Raw genomic sequence first — 16071 nt, 5'->3', positions numbered from 1 at the left:
AAATGCATGATGAGAAAACAGCCATCGACTTAAAAGTCCAGAACCAAGCTCAGAGCTATTCCTCTGGCCAGAATGCTAGGAGAGATATGGTAGCTATTAGACTGTTAACACCTACACCTATGCTAAAATGTTAATGCCAAATACAGTGCTGCATAAAGAAAAAAAATAGATTACCTTCTAATTAAGTGACAAAATGAAGATCACCCCTCCCTTACATATGTACAGAGTTGAGTTCAGTTCAGGCAGAAAACTGAGAGCCTTAAGTTGAGATAAAGCTCATGTCATGTAATTATTCACTTTGAAGCAAATTAATACTTACTTCCAATTAAGTTCTCTTTCCGCTTTCTCTGTTGATGCATAAACAATTTCAGCATCTCCAGGTCTCCGACCAGCCATTGCAAGTGGAATTTTCTGAATATTAATAAATTGTAAGATTATATTAGTCAGGTTTATAATATACTCCATAGATAATAGATAATAGATACAAGAAAAGACATGAAGTTACAAGTTTGTTACCTTTCCAGAGGCCTGTTCAAAAGCGTTTACCATCTCCAAAACTGATGTTCCCTTTCCTGTTCCCAAGTTATAAACCTCACAACCTGTATAAACAAACAGTACCAAATTTTACCAAAGTAACATGATGACAACAACAAAGCCTTATCACACTAAGCCAGGTCAGCCACATGGATCACAGTTCAACTGGATAAAAGACTAGAGTTTCAACAATATTAGTTAACATGTCCAAGCAAAGGAACGATACACAGTGCAAGTTCCACTAGATCGATATTTTTTTTCTTTTTTCTTTTTTAAAAAAAATCAGAAGTTCTTGGGAGCATTAATTGAATTAAGAAAATTGTATACTGAAGCATTATAACAGCAACAGAAACATAACAGGAATACTAATAATCATCAATGGAAACCTGAATTCAAATGATTCAGTGTCAACCATACCTTCTTGTGTTAAGGATGCAGAATGGCTCAGTAGCAGCAAACCCAGATGACGCCTTCAAGAAAGGGGCAGTGCAAATGGTTTTCTCACAAGGTTTCAAGCTACTATAAGCAGCACTGAAGTGAAGACCATCATTCCAAACAGCCATAGCCACAGTAATTTAAAAATAATAATAAAATCTTAAGAATATGATATTTAAGTCAGATGATTTATCAATATGGCATTATGAATTACTAAATTTCCCATGATAAAACATTACAAATGACAAGTAAATATCACAAACCTGTTTCCTGCAAGCTTGAGACACGCCCTTTAAAGGATAAAAGATTACAAATTAAGGGCAAAAGTGGGGCCAGAAATTCTCACCAATTTAATAAAGATCTCATCATTTTCTTTCTTGTTTGACAGTGGCTGCATGGATGCAAATTCCTTGATGTCCACCTTTCTTGCTTCAGTCTTTTGAGCCTGCAGGGCCTTCCTTTTCTCTTCCAGCACCTTCTCATACTCTTCCAGTGTCATCTCCTACAACACAGTTTAAATTCCGTTTAGCAATGAGTGAACAATAACATAGAGAATATAAATTTCAAACGTAACCCACTAAAAGCATGATGGAGCAAGAATAGTAAATGCAATTGAAGTCCTAAGTCCCTACATTTTCAAAAAACGTAAAGCAATGTTAAGGACCAAGAGAACAGTTCAGCATCAAGAGAAAGACTGACAGATTCTTCCAAGTAAATAAAGCAGCCAACAAAATTCAGTGAGATGCAGTTATCAGACAATCAAAGCTTAATCTTAATGATCAATCATAATTCACAAGACATCTTCTGTTTGTCTCATGATCATGCACTGCAGAAAATCTAAAAGTTTCGGCAAGAGGTTCAAAATAAATGGGGAAAGCTATAATGAACTGGCCATTCACCTTGTCCTCAGGCTCCTTTTCTTCATTTTCATTAGCAGGACTGTCCTTGTTTCCTTCTGCTGCATCTTCCTCTCCTACAGGCTTCTCATCAGCAAGAATCTTTTCAGTTTCATTTACCACTTCCTCAATCACCCTATGAAATTAACATCAAAAGGAACAAATAATTAATAACTGCCAATTAAAAACATGGGACTCTTGGATGAAAATTCGAATCTGAACTTCATTATTATTAAAATTATGAATATAATCAATTGCTTACTCAGCAATGTCCTCATTCTGTGTACCCCAGTTCCCTCGTCCAAACCCTTCCCGTTTGAATTCATTTCTGCAAGTGGAGCCATTGATGTTTTATATACAAAAAATGGAACAATTGATATCATTATATATAGAAACTTCTGTTCAAGAAAGAAATATAAGTTATATTGTTACCCTCGTCCAGTCCCACTGTGGCGTTTAAATGCTCTTCTTGGACATCCTTCATCACCAGCTTCACCATTGCTAAAACCTCCACGACGACCATGTCTGCTGCTGCCACCACGGTAGGGCCCACGGGTCCACCATAACCGCGTCTTTATGCCTGCCACACGCTCCAATTTGGTTATAGTACACAAGCAGTAACAAATCAATGGTGAGAGAGAGTGAGAGAATTATAAATTGTTATGTTTTGTTTTATTCTTGGCGCAAAAACTAAATTGATTAGTCATCTTTAATGTGATTTATTCTCTCAATTATGTTTTTTTTATTCATTAGGCTTGAAGGTAAAATGCTGCTTAAAAGATCTGAGTTTAATTTCATCAAAATTGACAACTCACACGTCATATTCAATTAAGGTAGATTTCATTGCCAAATTAACGACATAGTGATTTTACCTTAAATAATTTTAGTTTTTAGGTTAATCAATAACATTATTATATATTTTTTATTCAAATTTACAGCATATTGAAATTAAGGTTATTAACAATATTGTTTATTTGAACATTCCTCATATATTTTAACACTCAATAATTTTTTTCAATATTCATTATTGTAAATGTGTTTTTTTTTTTTTGGAAAGACCTTGGGAGAATTTTCTTCTATTTTTGTCTCTTCTGATTTCGATTTCCTTGTATTTGATAATGATTTTGATAGAGGTTAGTTTATAAGTGGTATTTTTTCAGATTTTGATAAAGATTAAGACAATGTGAATTTTAATGAAAGATCGAAAAGGAAAAACTTGTGTACAACATCATAAAGAGTTACTTGAGATGACATGAAAAACATCTTTTCAAACTCATGAAACCATACATCACACTAGATATGAAGAACACCAGTCCATTACATCATATCATTAAGCGAAAATCGAAAACCATTAAATTAAACTAAACAAGCAAATTAAAGCAGATCCACAGAAAACATATAACATAGGTTGGTTTTAGATATGACTAATTGTTCAGAAAACACATGATCAAATGTCTTCAAGCTCCACCACCGGTACCCGTAGTAGGATGAGAAGAACAGGTACAAACCAATTGAATTTGCTCTTCCTTTCTGTGAAAGTTTCTATGGCAGCCACATGTCGCACAAGTCATGGCTGCGCTGGTCCCTTCAGCTCCATAGGCCACGAACTCGCTGCAGCGATCCACAATATGTCCTCCAATTCTACATGCAAGATTCCTGCAGCACTCACGATATTTCACGTGCTTCACAATCGTCACTGGTGAATTATTCCAGCACCTTACAGTTCCATCACTGTGCAAAATAACTCTCCACATCGTATGCTGTCCAACAAACTCTGCAAAGTTGTTGTCAAGATTGTTAGTGGAGAAAATGTAGCCTGAGTTACGAAGAAATCATAAAATCATAAATAGACAAATAGCAAGAAAGAGAGAGAGAGAGAGAGTACAGCTTATTAATTGTGTAAAAATGGGTTTGAAGAGCCTAGCCCTACAAGGTATATTTATAAAGGGAAAAACTGATATAGATTAATTTTTAATTGAAAAAAATAACTGACAAGAGAACATTCCTGAATAAAGTTTTCACTCCACTTACTCTAGTCTTATATTCTAATAATTAATTACATTTTATTTCTTTAGACATGGGAACGGTAGAATTTATTTACATACTAGTTACAGGATTTATTCTTAAGTCCGCTGTATGAAAAAAAAATATTTATGGTAATTAAATATGTATTATATTGATAAAATGTATTATAATTACTACATTAAACCTAATGTAATGAAAAATAATGTAATTTATGCATTCTTTTGTACAGCCCTAAAGGGTCCCTTATTTTTGTTATAGAGAATTAGTCTACAATATGTATAGTTTAAGGTAATGACCCTTAGGGTGTTACAATTAGGTGTCGTGCAATGCATAGACAATTTAATCAATATTGTATATTCGTATAAACTGTGGCATTGTTGAAATATATTTTTACTACATAGCTCTTGGAAAACTCTGTCATCCAAAGTATATCTTTTGTAATAACCTAATTCCATATTGGTGTTTGATTGTCACAACTGAGGCTCCTGCTAATTTTCTAACAATTTATCGCTCTAAATAATATTTGACGATGTAGTACCCTAGTTGATTTTTTATGCATTTGTTGATCAACTCCACCCGTGTCGTGTGGTTTTCTCAGATAATTGTTGATTCTTGCTGGCCATGGTTTCAAACAAAATGATTCCTTTCATAAGAGATATATGTTAAAATTTAGCAATATTGACTTAATAACGATGGTTTAATAGTTTGGTCCAACTTTGTTTTGGTTTAAAAATCACTTGAAAGTCTTCCTTTACTGAAAGTAAGATATCCTCCTAAGCAAAAACCATGAGACTAAGAGAAAAAAAGTACTTAGCTACCTTAAACTTCACCTATTTTGTAAATAGGCACCTTAAACTTTAATTTCATTCCAATTTATTCTTAGACTTTACCCTTTTTGTACACAAACACCTTAATTTGAATTTCATCTTAAAAATTTATCTTTTATAAATAGTCTTATATTAATTTGGGGTTAAACTACTAACAAAGAAGAATTAAATCTAAATCATTTATTTATTTTAAATCCCTATCATTTATTCATATTACGTATATAAATCATTTTTCCAAACATTAGAATACAATACAAATTTTAATTAAAAAATAAAATAAAGTATGTTTAAGTAATAATTAAAATGTACTCAATTAAAATATTGTTGTATTAAGTAGTTAAAAGGTTAACTACGAATTATTTTTAAAAAAAAACTGAAATCTAAATTAAATTGAAAGGACAAAATTATAAGTATTTAAGTTATTAAATTTTGTTTAACTACATCATTTACTCAATTTAGTGACCTTCTTTTATTTCATGTAATAAAAATCAACTATATTTAATATTTTTAATTTTCTAAAACAAGTAATTTGATAATGAGTTTCGACCTCACAATAAATAAAAACAATTTATAATAATATGCTACAAAGATTCTGCACCCTAGTATATACAATTACCAAAACTGTTTCTACCATATTAATATATACAACTACAAAAGATAAATAAGACAATTTTCGAAAAAGTATATATTTCTGATTTTTTTTTTTGTTTTCTATTTGTGTGGGGAAATGAAGTATTTCATGTTTATATATAGGGAATGTTAATAAACATGATAACAAGAATAACTTGTCAAGTTTTTATATTCGTGTGCCCCAATTAATGGAATTAAATTATTTCTAATTTAAGTCTTGTAAATAAAAACAAAAGTATGTACTAAGAAAATCTTGTCCAAGTCTTTTTTTACTGCTCGTTTAAGTCTTCTTTAAGAAAAATTAATTTGAACAACTGAATTTTTAAAAAGAAAACAATCCCAAGGAAACGAGAAGATTTCCGTTCAGAGGATTCAGCAAAATTAAAATGGTACAGTAAATTTAATCTTAATTCGTGATGGATTGTTCAGTAAAAAACTTTTCTCCTCTCACTTATTAATTCATGATCAGTTTCCTTTCAAAACAATGACGATAAAATTAACTTGGAAATTTGAAATGGAAATTTAATCCTTACTCTAAATTTAGAGTAGAACATAGTTTTTGTGGGGTGCTTCCACTAACTGTTGTTTTTATGTGAAGCTCTTGAACTAAAACGTTACTTATAGTAAAACATAGTTTTTGTGGGGTTCACATATATAACGTAGGATGCCACTGAGGAATTGTCTATATGTGAAGCTCTTTGCCTTAAAACGTGAGCATCATTGGTAAGTTTCATTTGCCCAACCATCAAAGTCTTCCGGAAACCCGGCATGTAGAGAGCTTTTAAACCTAAAACCCGGCATGCTTGAGAATGAATGAGCATCTTTTCTGAAACCGATGTAACAAATTCATTGAATTGAGGTGGTGGTTGTTCGAAAACTGTCTTCATGTGAAGGTCTTGACCAAAAACGTGAGCTTCACAGCTAAGCTCTGTCAAACCGTCAAGTTGCTCCGGAGGAAACCGAAATGGTTGTTCGAAAAGTTTACTGAAAACGTGATGTGAGTTAGCATCATATAGTAACTGCTAAGATTTTGCCAGACGCATGTAACAAATTCAAAATGATTCCCTCCTTTGCATATAGACGTTTTATTATGTAAGAACTCAATTTATCAGTAAATTTAATAAATACTTGGCAAGCCAACTTGTTCAGTAATTGTAACACATCATGACATCAAAGGCGTGAGGGCAGTGGCTATGGCTACCAACTTATAGGGCCCCATTTGAACTCTTAATTTAATTTTGATTATAAAATCATGAAACAATAATTCAAGTTTAAATTATTAGGTGATATTTTATTATATTATTTTTAGTTAATTAGTTTGTTAGTAAAATTATAAAATTTAAAATATATGTATATACATAGATATTGTTGTAAAACATTTGACAAGCTAGTTTATTACTCGTTTAAAATTAACGTTTTAGAAATTTACTTTATATAGACTAGTATTTACTTTGAATTAAAAAAAAAGGCACTGAAATGAATAATAATATTGGGATTAAATTTCATAAAAATACAGTGATTTATAAATAAAAAATTGATGAAAATGATAGTGATGAGATCATACTTTCAGTTAAAGATTAATTCATTTGGTTCTTTTAAAAAATTAATTCCTTCTTTTTATTATTTTGTGTGTGTATATATATACACAAATCAAATTATTTTATTCTCTTCACAGCATATTTGAACAAATTTTAACATATGAATTCAGCTGGATTTTTTTTTATTTGAATCTCAATAGTTGAGAATTTTAAAAGATCATTAATTAAAAGAAATATTATTGTATAAATCTTGTAACAAAAGAAATTAATGCCGTGTTAATTAGAAGTATTAAAGTTTTATTTTTTTACATGAATGTAACGTTTATAGAATTTTTATTAATACATTTTCAATTGTGTTCATTGTATAAAAAATTAAAAGTTAAAAATTTCTAGATACAATTTGAGATCAATTATATATGTTGCAAGGAATTGCTTTATTGTTAAGCTGTAATTAACAAAAAATACTAACAAAAAATTAATGTCCTATATGTTAGACGTATTAAACTATATTAAAAATTGATATTTTTTACGTCCATTCAATATTTATAAATTATTAATAATAATATTTGTAATTATTGTCATTGTCAAAAGAAATTTTTAAAACATAAAAGTGTATATATTCAATTTCACCAACTATAATAAAAGATAGTGATTGAATGAATTAAAATTTTGCTTGAATATTAAACTTTAGTTAACAATTTTGCAATTCAAAAAGTTAAAAGAATAAAAAGAAAATGGGTGAATTATATTAGACTTGGACTCAAACATAAAAATTGCCGATTACTTTTTAATTTTAAAATGAATCCAGATCAAATTAGTCATTATAAATGCTCCTTTTAGGGTTAGGGCTCTTCATACCCATTACACAATAAGCTGTACTCTCTCTCTCTTTCTCTCACACACACATGTACACTCACACACACTATACCGCCTCTAGATGTTTCTCTCTCTTTCTCTTTCCATCTGCCTATTTAAGATTTATAATTTTTTTGTAACACATGCTACAATTTTGATTCTTCACTGACAATTTTGAAAACAATATACTTTGCAGGGTTTGAAGGATAGCTTATACCATGAGGAGATGCCGGCACAATTCTTGGTGACAAATGTGAAATATCACGAGTGCCGATGGAATCATGCGTGTAGGGATGGAGGATATATTTTGGATGGCTGCAGGGAATTCGTAGCAAGTGGTGCGGAAGGCACTGATTCAGCTATGACTTGTGCTACATGTGGCTGCCATAGGAACTACCACAGGAGGGAAGACTTTTGTGATTGTCCTTCTCATCCTGCTGCTAATGGAGCTTGAATTCGATATGTGTTCTATGCCTGAACAACTATATGTAAACCACCTATGATATTTATATTTTCTATGGATCTGCTTTTGCTTGTTAATTTTGTTGTTATGGTTTTCAATTTTATCTTAATGATTATGTAATGGACTTTTGTTTTTGAATCTAGTGTGCTATATGGTTTCATGTTTTTTCCAAAGAGAAGTTCAAACTTGATGAAGGATAAGGGGTGTTTTTTTTCATGTCATCTCTGCTAACACTTTTTGATCCAATATATTACTTATTCTTTTTTCGGTCTTTCATCAAAACTTTTCTATTCAAATGAAATTACCGCTTGCAAGTTTCAATTGAAATTGAATTACCACTTATAAGCTTCCATTGAAAATGTTTCTTTTAGTATATATTATCATAATAATCCGTGCACTCTTAAATATTATTATAAATATGTATATAAAAAATTATAAATTTATATAATTTTGGATATTATATATATTCAACTAACGTTAGACTTACATATCTTATATCATTTTAATTTATATAAATACGCGTTTAATTTTAAAAAATGCTACTTTTATAAATATATTTTCATTTGTATATAACTATTTTATATACAAAATTTTAATAAGAGATATTATATTATAATTTTTTAAATATTCTAATAAGAGATATATACACTAATGAATAATCATGAACAGTTATTAGAAGACACATAACAACAGAAGGAAAAATTCTCGCAAAGTATTTCCTAAAAATATTATAATAATAAATATTTAAAAAATGATTGAGGTTCAAATTTAATTATGATGAATTTTCAAATAAAAAATAATATTAATTATATACCTGAGTGTCAATATGTTGTAGCTTTGATTCAAAATATATGTTAATTCATGAGATATTTAAATTGGGTTGGTCCAAATTAAAGATATTTAAATTTATAAATATATATTCATGAGCTTGATCTTGAAATTCATGTATATGAAAAAAAAATCACTTTTTTTAGTGAATCGGGCTATATTTCTAGCCAATGCTAAAACCTAAACTTTTAAAATTTCCAGATCTATTTAAAAGGACAATTACCTCCTCCAACATTTTTATACAGACAAACTTAAGAATCAATCCTCTAACTAGTCCAAATGCTCTAAGAAAATATAAAAAATAAACTCTAACTTTCCCATGTCCAAAGAAACAAAATGTAGTGAATGGAGTGGAAAATGTGATTTTGAGTTGTTCTTTTGTGATTTACTTACAATTCAAAATTCATCCAGATCAGATTAACCCATTATAAATGTATCTTCAAGGGTTAGGGCTCTTCGTACCCATTACACAATAAGTTATACTCTCTCACTGCCTTTCTCTCTTAATCCCCCCTCTCTCTATTTATGATTTCTTTTAAACTCAGGCTACACTTTTGATTCTCCACTATCAATTTTGGCAACTTTTCAGGGTTTGAAGGTCGAGAATTTGAAGGATAGCATAGCATGACGAGAGTGGTTTTTAGAAGAGAGGGGCCTCCAAGACGCAAATGCCGAAGGAATCATGCATGTCATGTTGGAGGATATGATTTGGATGGCTGTAGGGAGTTCATAGCAACTGCTGCAGAAGGCACCGATGCAGCTCTGACTTGTGCTACGCGGCTGCCATAGAATCTTTCATGGGAGGGAGGATCAAACTTGATGGATTTGTGGCTGCTCTTCTCATCCTACTGCAGGTGGAACTTGAAGAGTGCAGTGACAGATCTAGGACCCGCGTATAGTGGGGCAATTTTTTTTTTAAGAAATTAACATATAAGTTAAAATATACTTTTCATCTTTTAATTTTTTCAAATTTATTTTAGTATCTCTAAAGAAAATTGTCAATTTTTTGTTCCTTCAATTTTGAAATACACCGTTTTGATTGTTCTCAAAGTGTCATGAACCACTTTCTGTTCCCCTAATCTCTATAAAGCCTATCCAAACAATTTTGAATAGGCTGCATTTCCAAATTAAACGGACAAAAAATGGACAAAATTTTTTAGGACTTATAAAATGAAATCTCGAAAATTTTAAAGAGATCAAAAATATATTTTACCTTTTAATAATATCACATGAAATGTCCATCCAAATAAATTAAACATAAAAGGAATAAAATGTAGTCAAGAAAAGACAAAAATTGAAGACAACTACAAAATTGAAGATAGTGGGGTCAAATTAGAAAAATAGGGAGGTTGGGGTAAAAAACTAATAACACTAAATATTTTTATACTTTTCACAAAAATCAGGAGGTGCATCTATACCCACTTGTTAATAGTTAAGTTTGCCACGCTGAGGGATGATAAAAGTGATGATGATGACGATAATAATAGTGATAGTTACTTTTTGAAATCTAAATTATAATTTACAATTTTTTTATTTTAAAAATGAACTAAAAACTAGTTCAATTCTGTTTTTATCAAACGCTTTTAGTGTTTGAAAATTCCATTTGAAAGTAAAAATCATAACTCAAGCATCCAAAACGGCCAAAATTTATTATATTATATTTAATATTACACTTAAAAATATTATCATTTCTTTTATATATATATATATATATATATATATATATATATATATATATATATATATATATATATATATATGACAGTTCTTTTTGAAGAAGAAAATATATGACATTTCTATTAGTATTATAAGTTAAAATGATTAAATTTATTATATTATGTTTAATGTTTTAATGTTACACTTTAAAATAAAAAAAAATTATCAGTTCATAATGGGCTATAGGTGTATTGACTTCCATCCTGTTAGGTGAACTAAGTCTATAAATTATTAATATATCATTAACAATGGTAATTAATAACGAAAATTTCTTAAATTACACATTCTTTTTTCTATCTTTTTCCAAATTATGTTAAAAAAATTTCAATATACACCACATTTCTATGTTCACTATCCCAACTTCCATATAGGCCTCTTTTTTTTAAAATTAATTTATATGTTAGAATTTTTATTTTAATTTAAATTATTAAAATAATACAAATATTATATTATATAAATATATTTTTAATTGATTTTAAAAATACTTTTTTATTAAAATAATTTTTATAATAAGAAAATAATATTATTAAATATAATTACTTATATTTTATTATTTAATTTATATAAGACATTTTGAAGGTGAATATTTTTTTAAAATATGAATTTTCTTATTAGACAATTTTAATAATTTTTATTATTAAAATTTTTAATTTTTATTTGTATTATTTTAATAATTTAAATTATAAAAAAATTAAACATATAAGTGAACATAGAAATATGGTGTACATTGGGAAATTTTTTACAAACTTATAAAATTTGAGAAAAAATGGGAAAGAGAAGGTATAGTTTGAAAATTTTGCCAATTAATAATCATGACTTGCATAAGCCTAATATATCCAAGTTACGTATAAAATAGGCAGTGATTACTTATACGTTATAACAAAAATAATGGAGATATGCCTTTTGGTCTCCACCTTTCTTTAGACCACTTTACCCTTAACAGATCCAAATTAACGAACGAACAAGGGCAACCCAAAATCCATATTTTGATTGTGCAACAACTATATTGTACTTAAACCTGTTAGATAATCCTAGTCCATCATGACATTAATTACTGTTACCATCCCTAAACCAGTTAGATAATCCTAGTCCATGATGACATTAATTATTGTTACCATCCCTATTATAACCATACATCAGTCATACGGCTCCCTGAAATCTTAAAAAAAATCTAAGGATTGGTCTGATTATTTATCCCTTAATATATCTTTAAAATAAATAATATTTAATTTTATCATACGATTCTGAATAAGGCTGGCCTATTGAATTCTGTGTTCTAAAAAACAGAAACAATCACACAACCCACCTTCTTCGCATACCAATGTCGTAGACGTGGTGGCCAATGACAGCAACATGGTAGCAAATACTCCATATTCAGTTAAACACAACAACAGATCCAAGCTTAGCCAATGAACAAAAGCAACAAAATATCACAACACACCTTCATCGCGCACCAATGTCATTGCCATGGTGACTAGTAACACAGGAACAATTTCGTAGAGTTGTGAAGTCTTATATAGATAGATAGAGAGATAGAGAAAAGATAATTGGGAGTAGGTTTTGTAGAACCACAGATAAAAGTGAAAGATATAACTGAGGGATGAAAATAATATGGGGGTAGAGTTTCTACATCGATTGTCACAATAACTAATATAAAAAATACTTTTTAGTTCAGTTGACCGATGTAAAAAACATTTTTTTTTACTTTTTCAATTATTTATAAAATTGTTACAACATTTTTTAATATTAGTTCTAATACAATTGATGTAAAATGGGAAAAGTAAAATGTATATTTTTTTCACTACTGTTAATAATGCTTATTTAATTTTCAAGAGTAATGAGTTTTGTACACCTTACTTTTTTACGTACCTCATTAATAATAGCACTTCCACTACTTCGCTTTCTGTCATATTATATTATTTATTATAGTTATATTTTTCTTTTCTCTTTTATCACTCTTTTAGGTGTCAAATGGGTTGTTAGGCGTCGAATTAACAATTTGCTTATTAAATGTGTTAAACTCAAAGTTAAAAATTTTAATACCCAACTTGTCCTCATGTTTACTTAGGCCACTTCTCTTTTCCATATATACACGCGTCTCTTTGAAATATGTTCCTCAAACATATACCTTGCCAATTGCCACACTGGCCTCTCCACGTTCTTTTCAATGCCACTGCTCAAATACAGCATGTACTCAGCTCTTTCTTTCCTGTTTTTTTGTGTTCACATGGTAGTAATCTTTGCCGCAAGTTCTGATGTATGATACTTATTCCCACTCTATTATTATTTTCCTATAACACTTGTGGGTGTCATGAATTAATTAAAATTATTAATCTCATTGGTTACTATCGGTTTCTTGCTTTCAGGATCGTATACAAAAATCACAAGACTGGTTAAACCATGGTGGAGATTTGTTTAACTGAAGATACGCTTACAAAGAGCGTATGATCAGCCCCAAAACAGCACCGAACCTACGGTTGAAGTGGAAATTCAATGCAGGCAAAGACATCAGTGCAACACCAGCAATATATGGTGGTACTGTTTATTTTCCAAGCTGGAATGGTTACATCTATGCAGTTAAAGAAGCCGATGGATCTCTTGTTTGGAAGCAAAACTTGGAGAATCTAACAGGACTAAGTGCAACGGGATTTGTTAGAAATGTAAATTGGACAGTGTCAAGGTCAACTCCCACAGTGGCAGGAGATGATTCACTGCTAATTGGAATCTATGGCCCTGCTGTTGTTATTTGTGTCAACAGAACAACAGGTGAGCTTGTATGGAAGACCACTTTGGATCACCATCCTGCAGCAGTCATCACCATGTCTGGAACATACTACAAAGGGTCAGTACCACTGCATAAAATTTATTTTTCATTTCGTTATAAAAATTAACGAGAGGAATATTAGTAATATTTTCTTTAACGCTCTCTATTATTAGTTGAAATTCATTGGAAATCACAAATTTTAACCTGTGACATTTTTAAATTAGAAGTGAGAGCAACTAAAATTGTAATTTTCAATAAATTTTAACTTTTAGTAGAGAGAATATTAGAAAGAGAATGTGAGTGTTGCTAGCATTTCTCAAAATCAATAGCTCTACAATTAAATAGATACTATACCATAACTGTCCACAGAGATTTCTATGTCGGAATATCTTCACTGGAAATAACTGTGCCGACTGTTGAGGAATGCTGCACATTTCGTGGAAGTTTCACAAAACTTAATGCTCGAACTGGCCGCATGCGTTGGAAGACCTATATGCTACCAGATAACAATAACAGAACAGGAGAATATGCAGGTGCTTCCATTTGGGGAAGCAGCCCTTCCATTGATGTTGAAAGAAACCATGTCTATACTGCAACTGGGAACCTCTATTCTGCCCCATTACGCATACGACAGTGTCGAGAGAGACAAATTAATCGAACTCAGCCTACCCAACCTGGAGACGAGTGTGTTGAGCCTGACAATCACTCCGATTCAATGTTAGCCCTTGATTTGGATTCTGGGAAAATGAAATGGTACCGCCAGTTAGGAGGCCTTGATATATGGACCATTGCATGTATCAATCCTTCAACTCCTAATTGTCCTCCTCAAGCTGAGCGTCCAGATGTTGATTTTGGGCAGTCACCAATGATGTTGACAACATATATAAATCGAACCAAGCAAGATATTGTTGTTGCGGTTCAGAAAAGTGGCATAGCATGGGCTTTATATCGCAATAATGGCAACATCCTTTGGAGCACGGTAATACCATATGCAGTAATTTATAATATATATACTCGATCTCTCTTTTGGTTTCAAATATGAGAAATTTTGTGGTATCTTTGGAAATTTAAGGATTTTGGTATTGTTATTGAGAATCTCTTGTCCCCTCCCCCCTCTCTCTTAGTTTTCCAATTTCATTCAATTATTAGCTCACAAAATAATTGTTCCATAACATTTAGATTTCTCTAGGTAGCATAACAACTTAGTAACTCTTTTAAAATATATAAGCAAATTTCAATCAACTTCATATAATTTAGTGAGACTATTTCTTAAACACTGACATTTTATTTTCAATAACCATTTTCCAATGAAAGACAGTTTAAACGAATTGATCTAAATAAAGCTAAATAATTTTAAATGATTTTCTTAATTAATTAGCATGACTTGATTTTTTTTTCCTTAGATTTAATACAGGAGGAAATAACAGTTTCTTTTTTTATCTCCCTCTCAGTGAAAGATGGGTGGATATTACCTTAAATTGTTTATTTATAATTCCAATCTTCTGACTGTATACAGCTTATTAATAGTATAGAATAATGATTTCAATCAGAACATAATATGTGAAACATAGATTAAGGAGTTTAATATGCTTGTTTTAAGGCTGTAAGAGTTTTTATACTGTGAACTTTAGACAAACCAAATCTATTACTAGAATTAAAAATGCCAAGATTTTTTGTATATATATATATATATATAGTGTGTGTGTGTGTCTGTACACGCTCTCTAACTCTTTATGAATTTAAAATTTGTTTATTTTTTTCCTTTTAATTTGCACAGAATGCTGGTCCGTACGGGCTATCTGGAGGCGGAATATGGGGTGCAGCAACTGATGTAAAGAGAGTTTACACGAATATTGCCAATACTGGGGCAAGAAATTTCACTCTTGCACCATCAAACGTAACTACGACCGCCGGTGGGTGGGTAGCAATGGATGCCAGCAATGGCAGAATTCTATGGTCCACAGCTAACCCTAGTAACAGAACTGCTAATGGCCCTGTTAGTGTTGCAAATGGCGTTGTCTTTGCTGGATCCGCAGACAGAATGGGATCTGTATATGCAATTGATGCCATGAATGGGAAAATTTTATGGTCCTATCAAACTGGAGCCAGTGTCTATGGAGGCATGTCAATTAGCAAAGGTTGCATATTTGTTGGCCATGGATATGGTGTTGCTCTGGGGCCTGCTTTCGGCTTAATTGGTGGAACTTCACTCTTTGCCTTTTGTGTACGTGGTTAATGTGCTTGTTTGTATTAGTTGTATTTTAAAAAACAATTATTTTTCATTCGCTTTTTACAAAATTAAAGCTGTTGACAACTATCTGTGTTCAAAATTAAGTGATTGTCAAACACGTAAAATAATATAAATGGATCAATAAAACAGGAACTATTGTTCTGGTTATATATTTTCCTTTCTGGTGGGTTTCTCTTTATATTTAGCAGAATTTTAAACGCTTTAAAGTTATCATTTTATAAATGATTAACAATTTAATTTGATTTCCCATTGAGTGTCATCACAACTACAGTGCAATATTATTTTATAAAGAAAACTACAGTTGGCGAT

General features: G+C 30.7%; 2 protein-coding genes and 1 pseudogene across 2 annotated transcripts; 1 reads left to right on the top strand and 2 right to left on the bottom strand.

The window, feature by feature from the left end:
- Positions 1-315: 315 nt before the first annotated feature.
- On the bottom strand, positions 316-1097 carry LOC121173978 (UDP-glucose 4-epimerase GEPI48-like). The gene is made up of 3 exons (XM_041011854.1): positions 947-1097; positions 517-599; positions 316-411 (listed from the first exon to the last, which is right to left on the bottom strand). The coding sequence occupies exons 1-3, from the start codon at positions 1095-1097 to the stop codon at positions 316-318; spliced, it is 330 nt and encodes a 109-aa protein (XP_040867788.1).
- Positions 1098-1261: 164 nt separating this feature from the next.
- Positions 1262-2709, bottom strand: LOC100780941 (RGG repeats nuclear RNA binding protein A-like; annotated as a pseudogene).
- Positions 2710-12843: 10134 nt separating this feature from the next.
- Positions 12844-15909, top strand: LOC102659550 (polyvinylalcohol dehydrogenase). The gene is made up of 4 exons (XM_014770357.2): positions 12844-13004; positions 13114-13589; positions 13881-14490; positions 15289-15909. Exons 2-4 carry the CDS (start codon positions 13192-13194, stop codon positions 15745-15747), a joined length of 1467 nt encoding a protein of 488 aa, XP_014625843.1. The 5' UTR covers positions 12844-13004; positions 13114-13191; the 3' UTR covers positions 15748-15909.
- Positions 15910-16071: the final 162 nt, after the last annotated feature.

The sequence above is a fragment of the Glycine max genome, chromosome 18, assembly GCF_000004515.6.
Source record: "Glycine max cultivar Williams 82 chromosome 18, Glycine_max_v4.0, whole genome shotgun sequence".
In the NCBI taxonomy this organism is placed as follows: Eukaryota; Viridiplantae; Streptophyta; class Magnoliopsida; order Fabales; family Fabaceae; genus Glycine; species Glycine max.
This window is presented reverse-complemented; position numbering and strand designations above follow the sequence as displayed.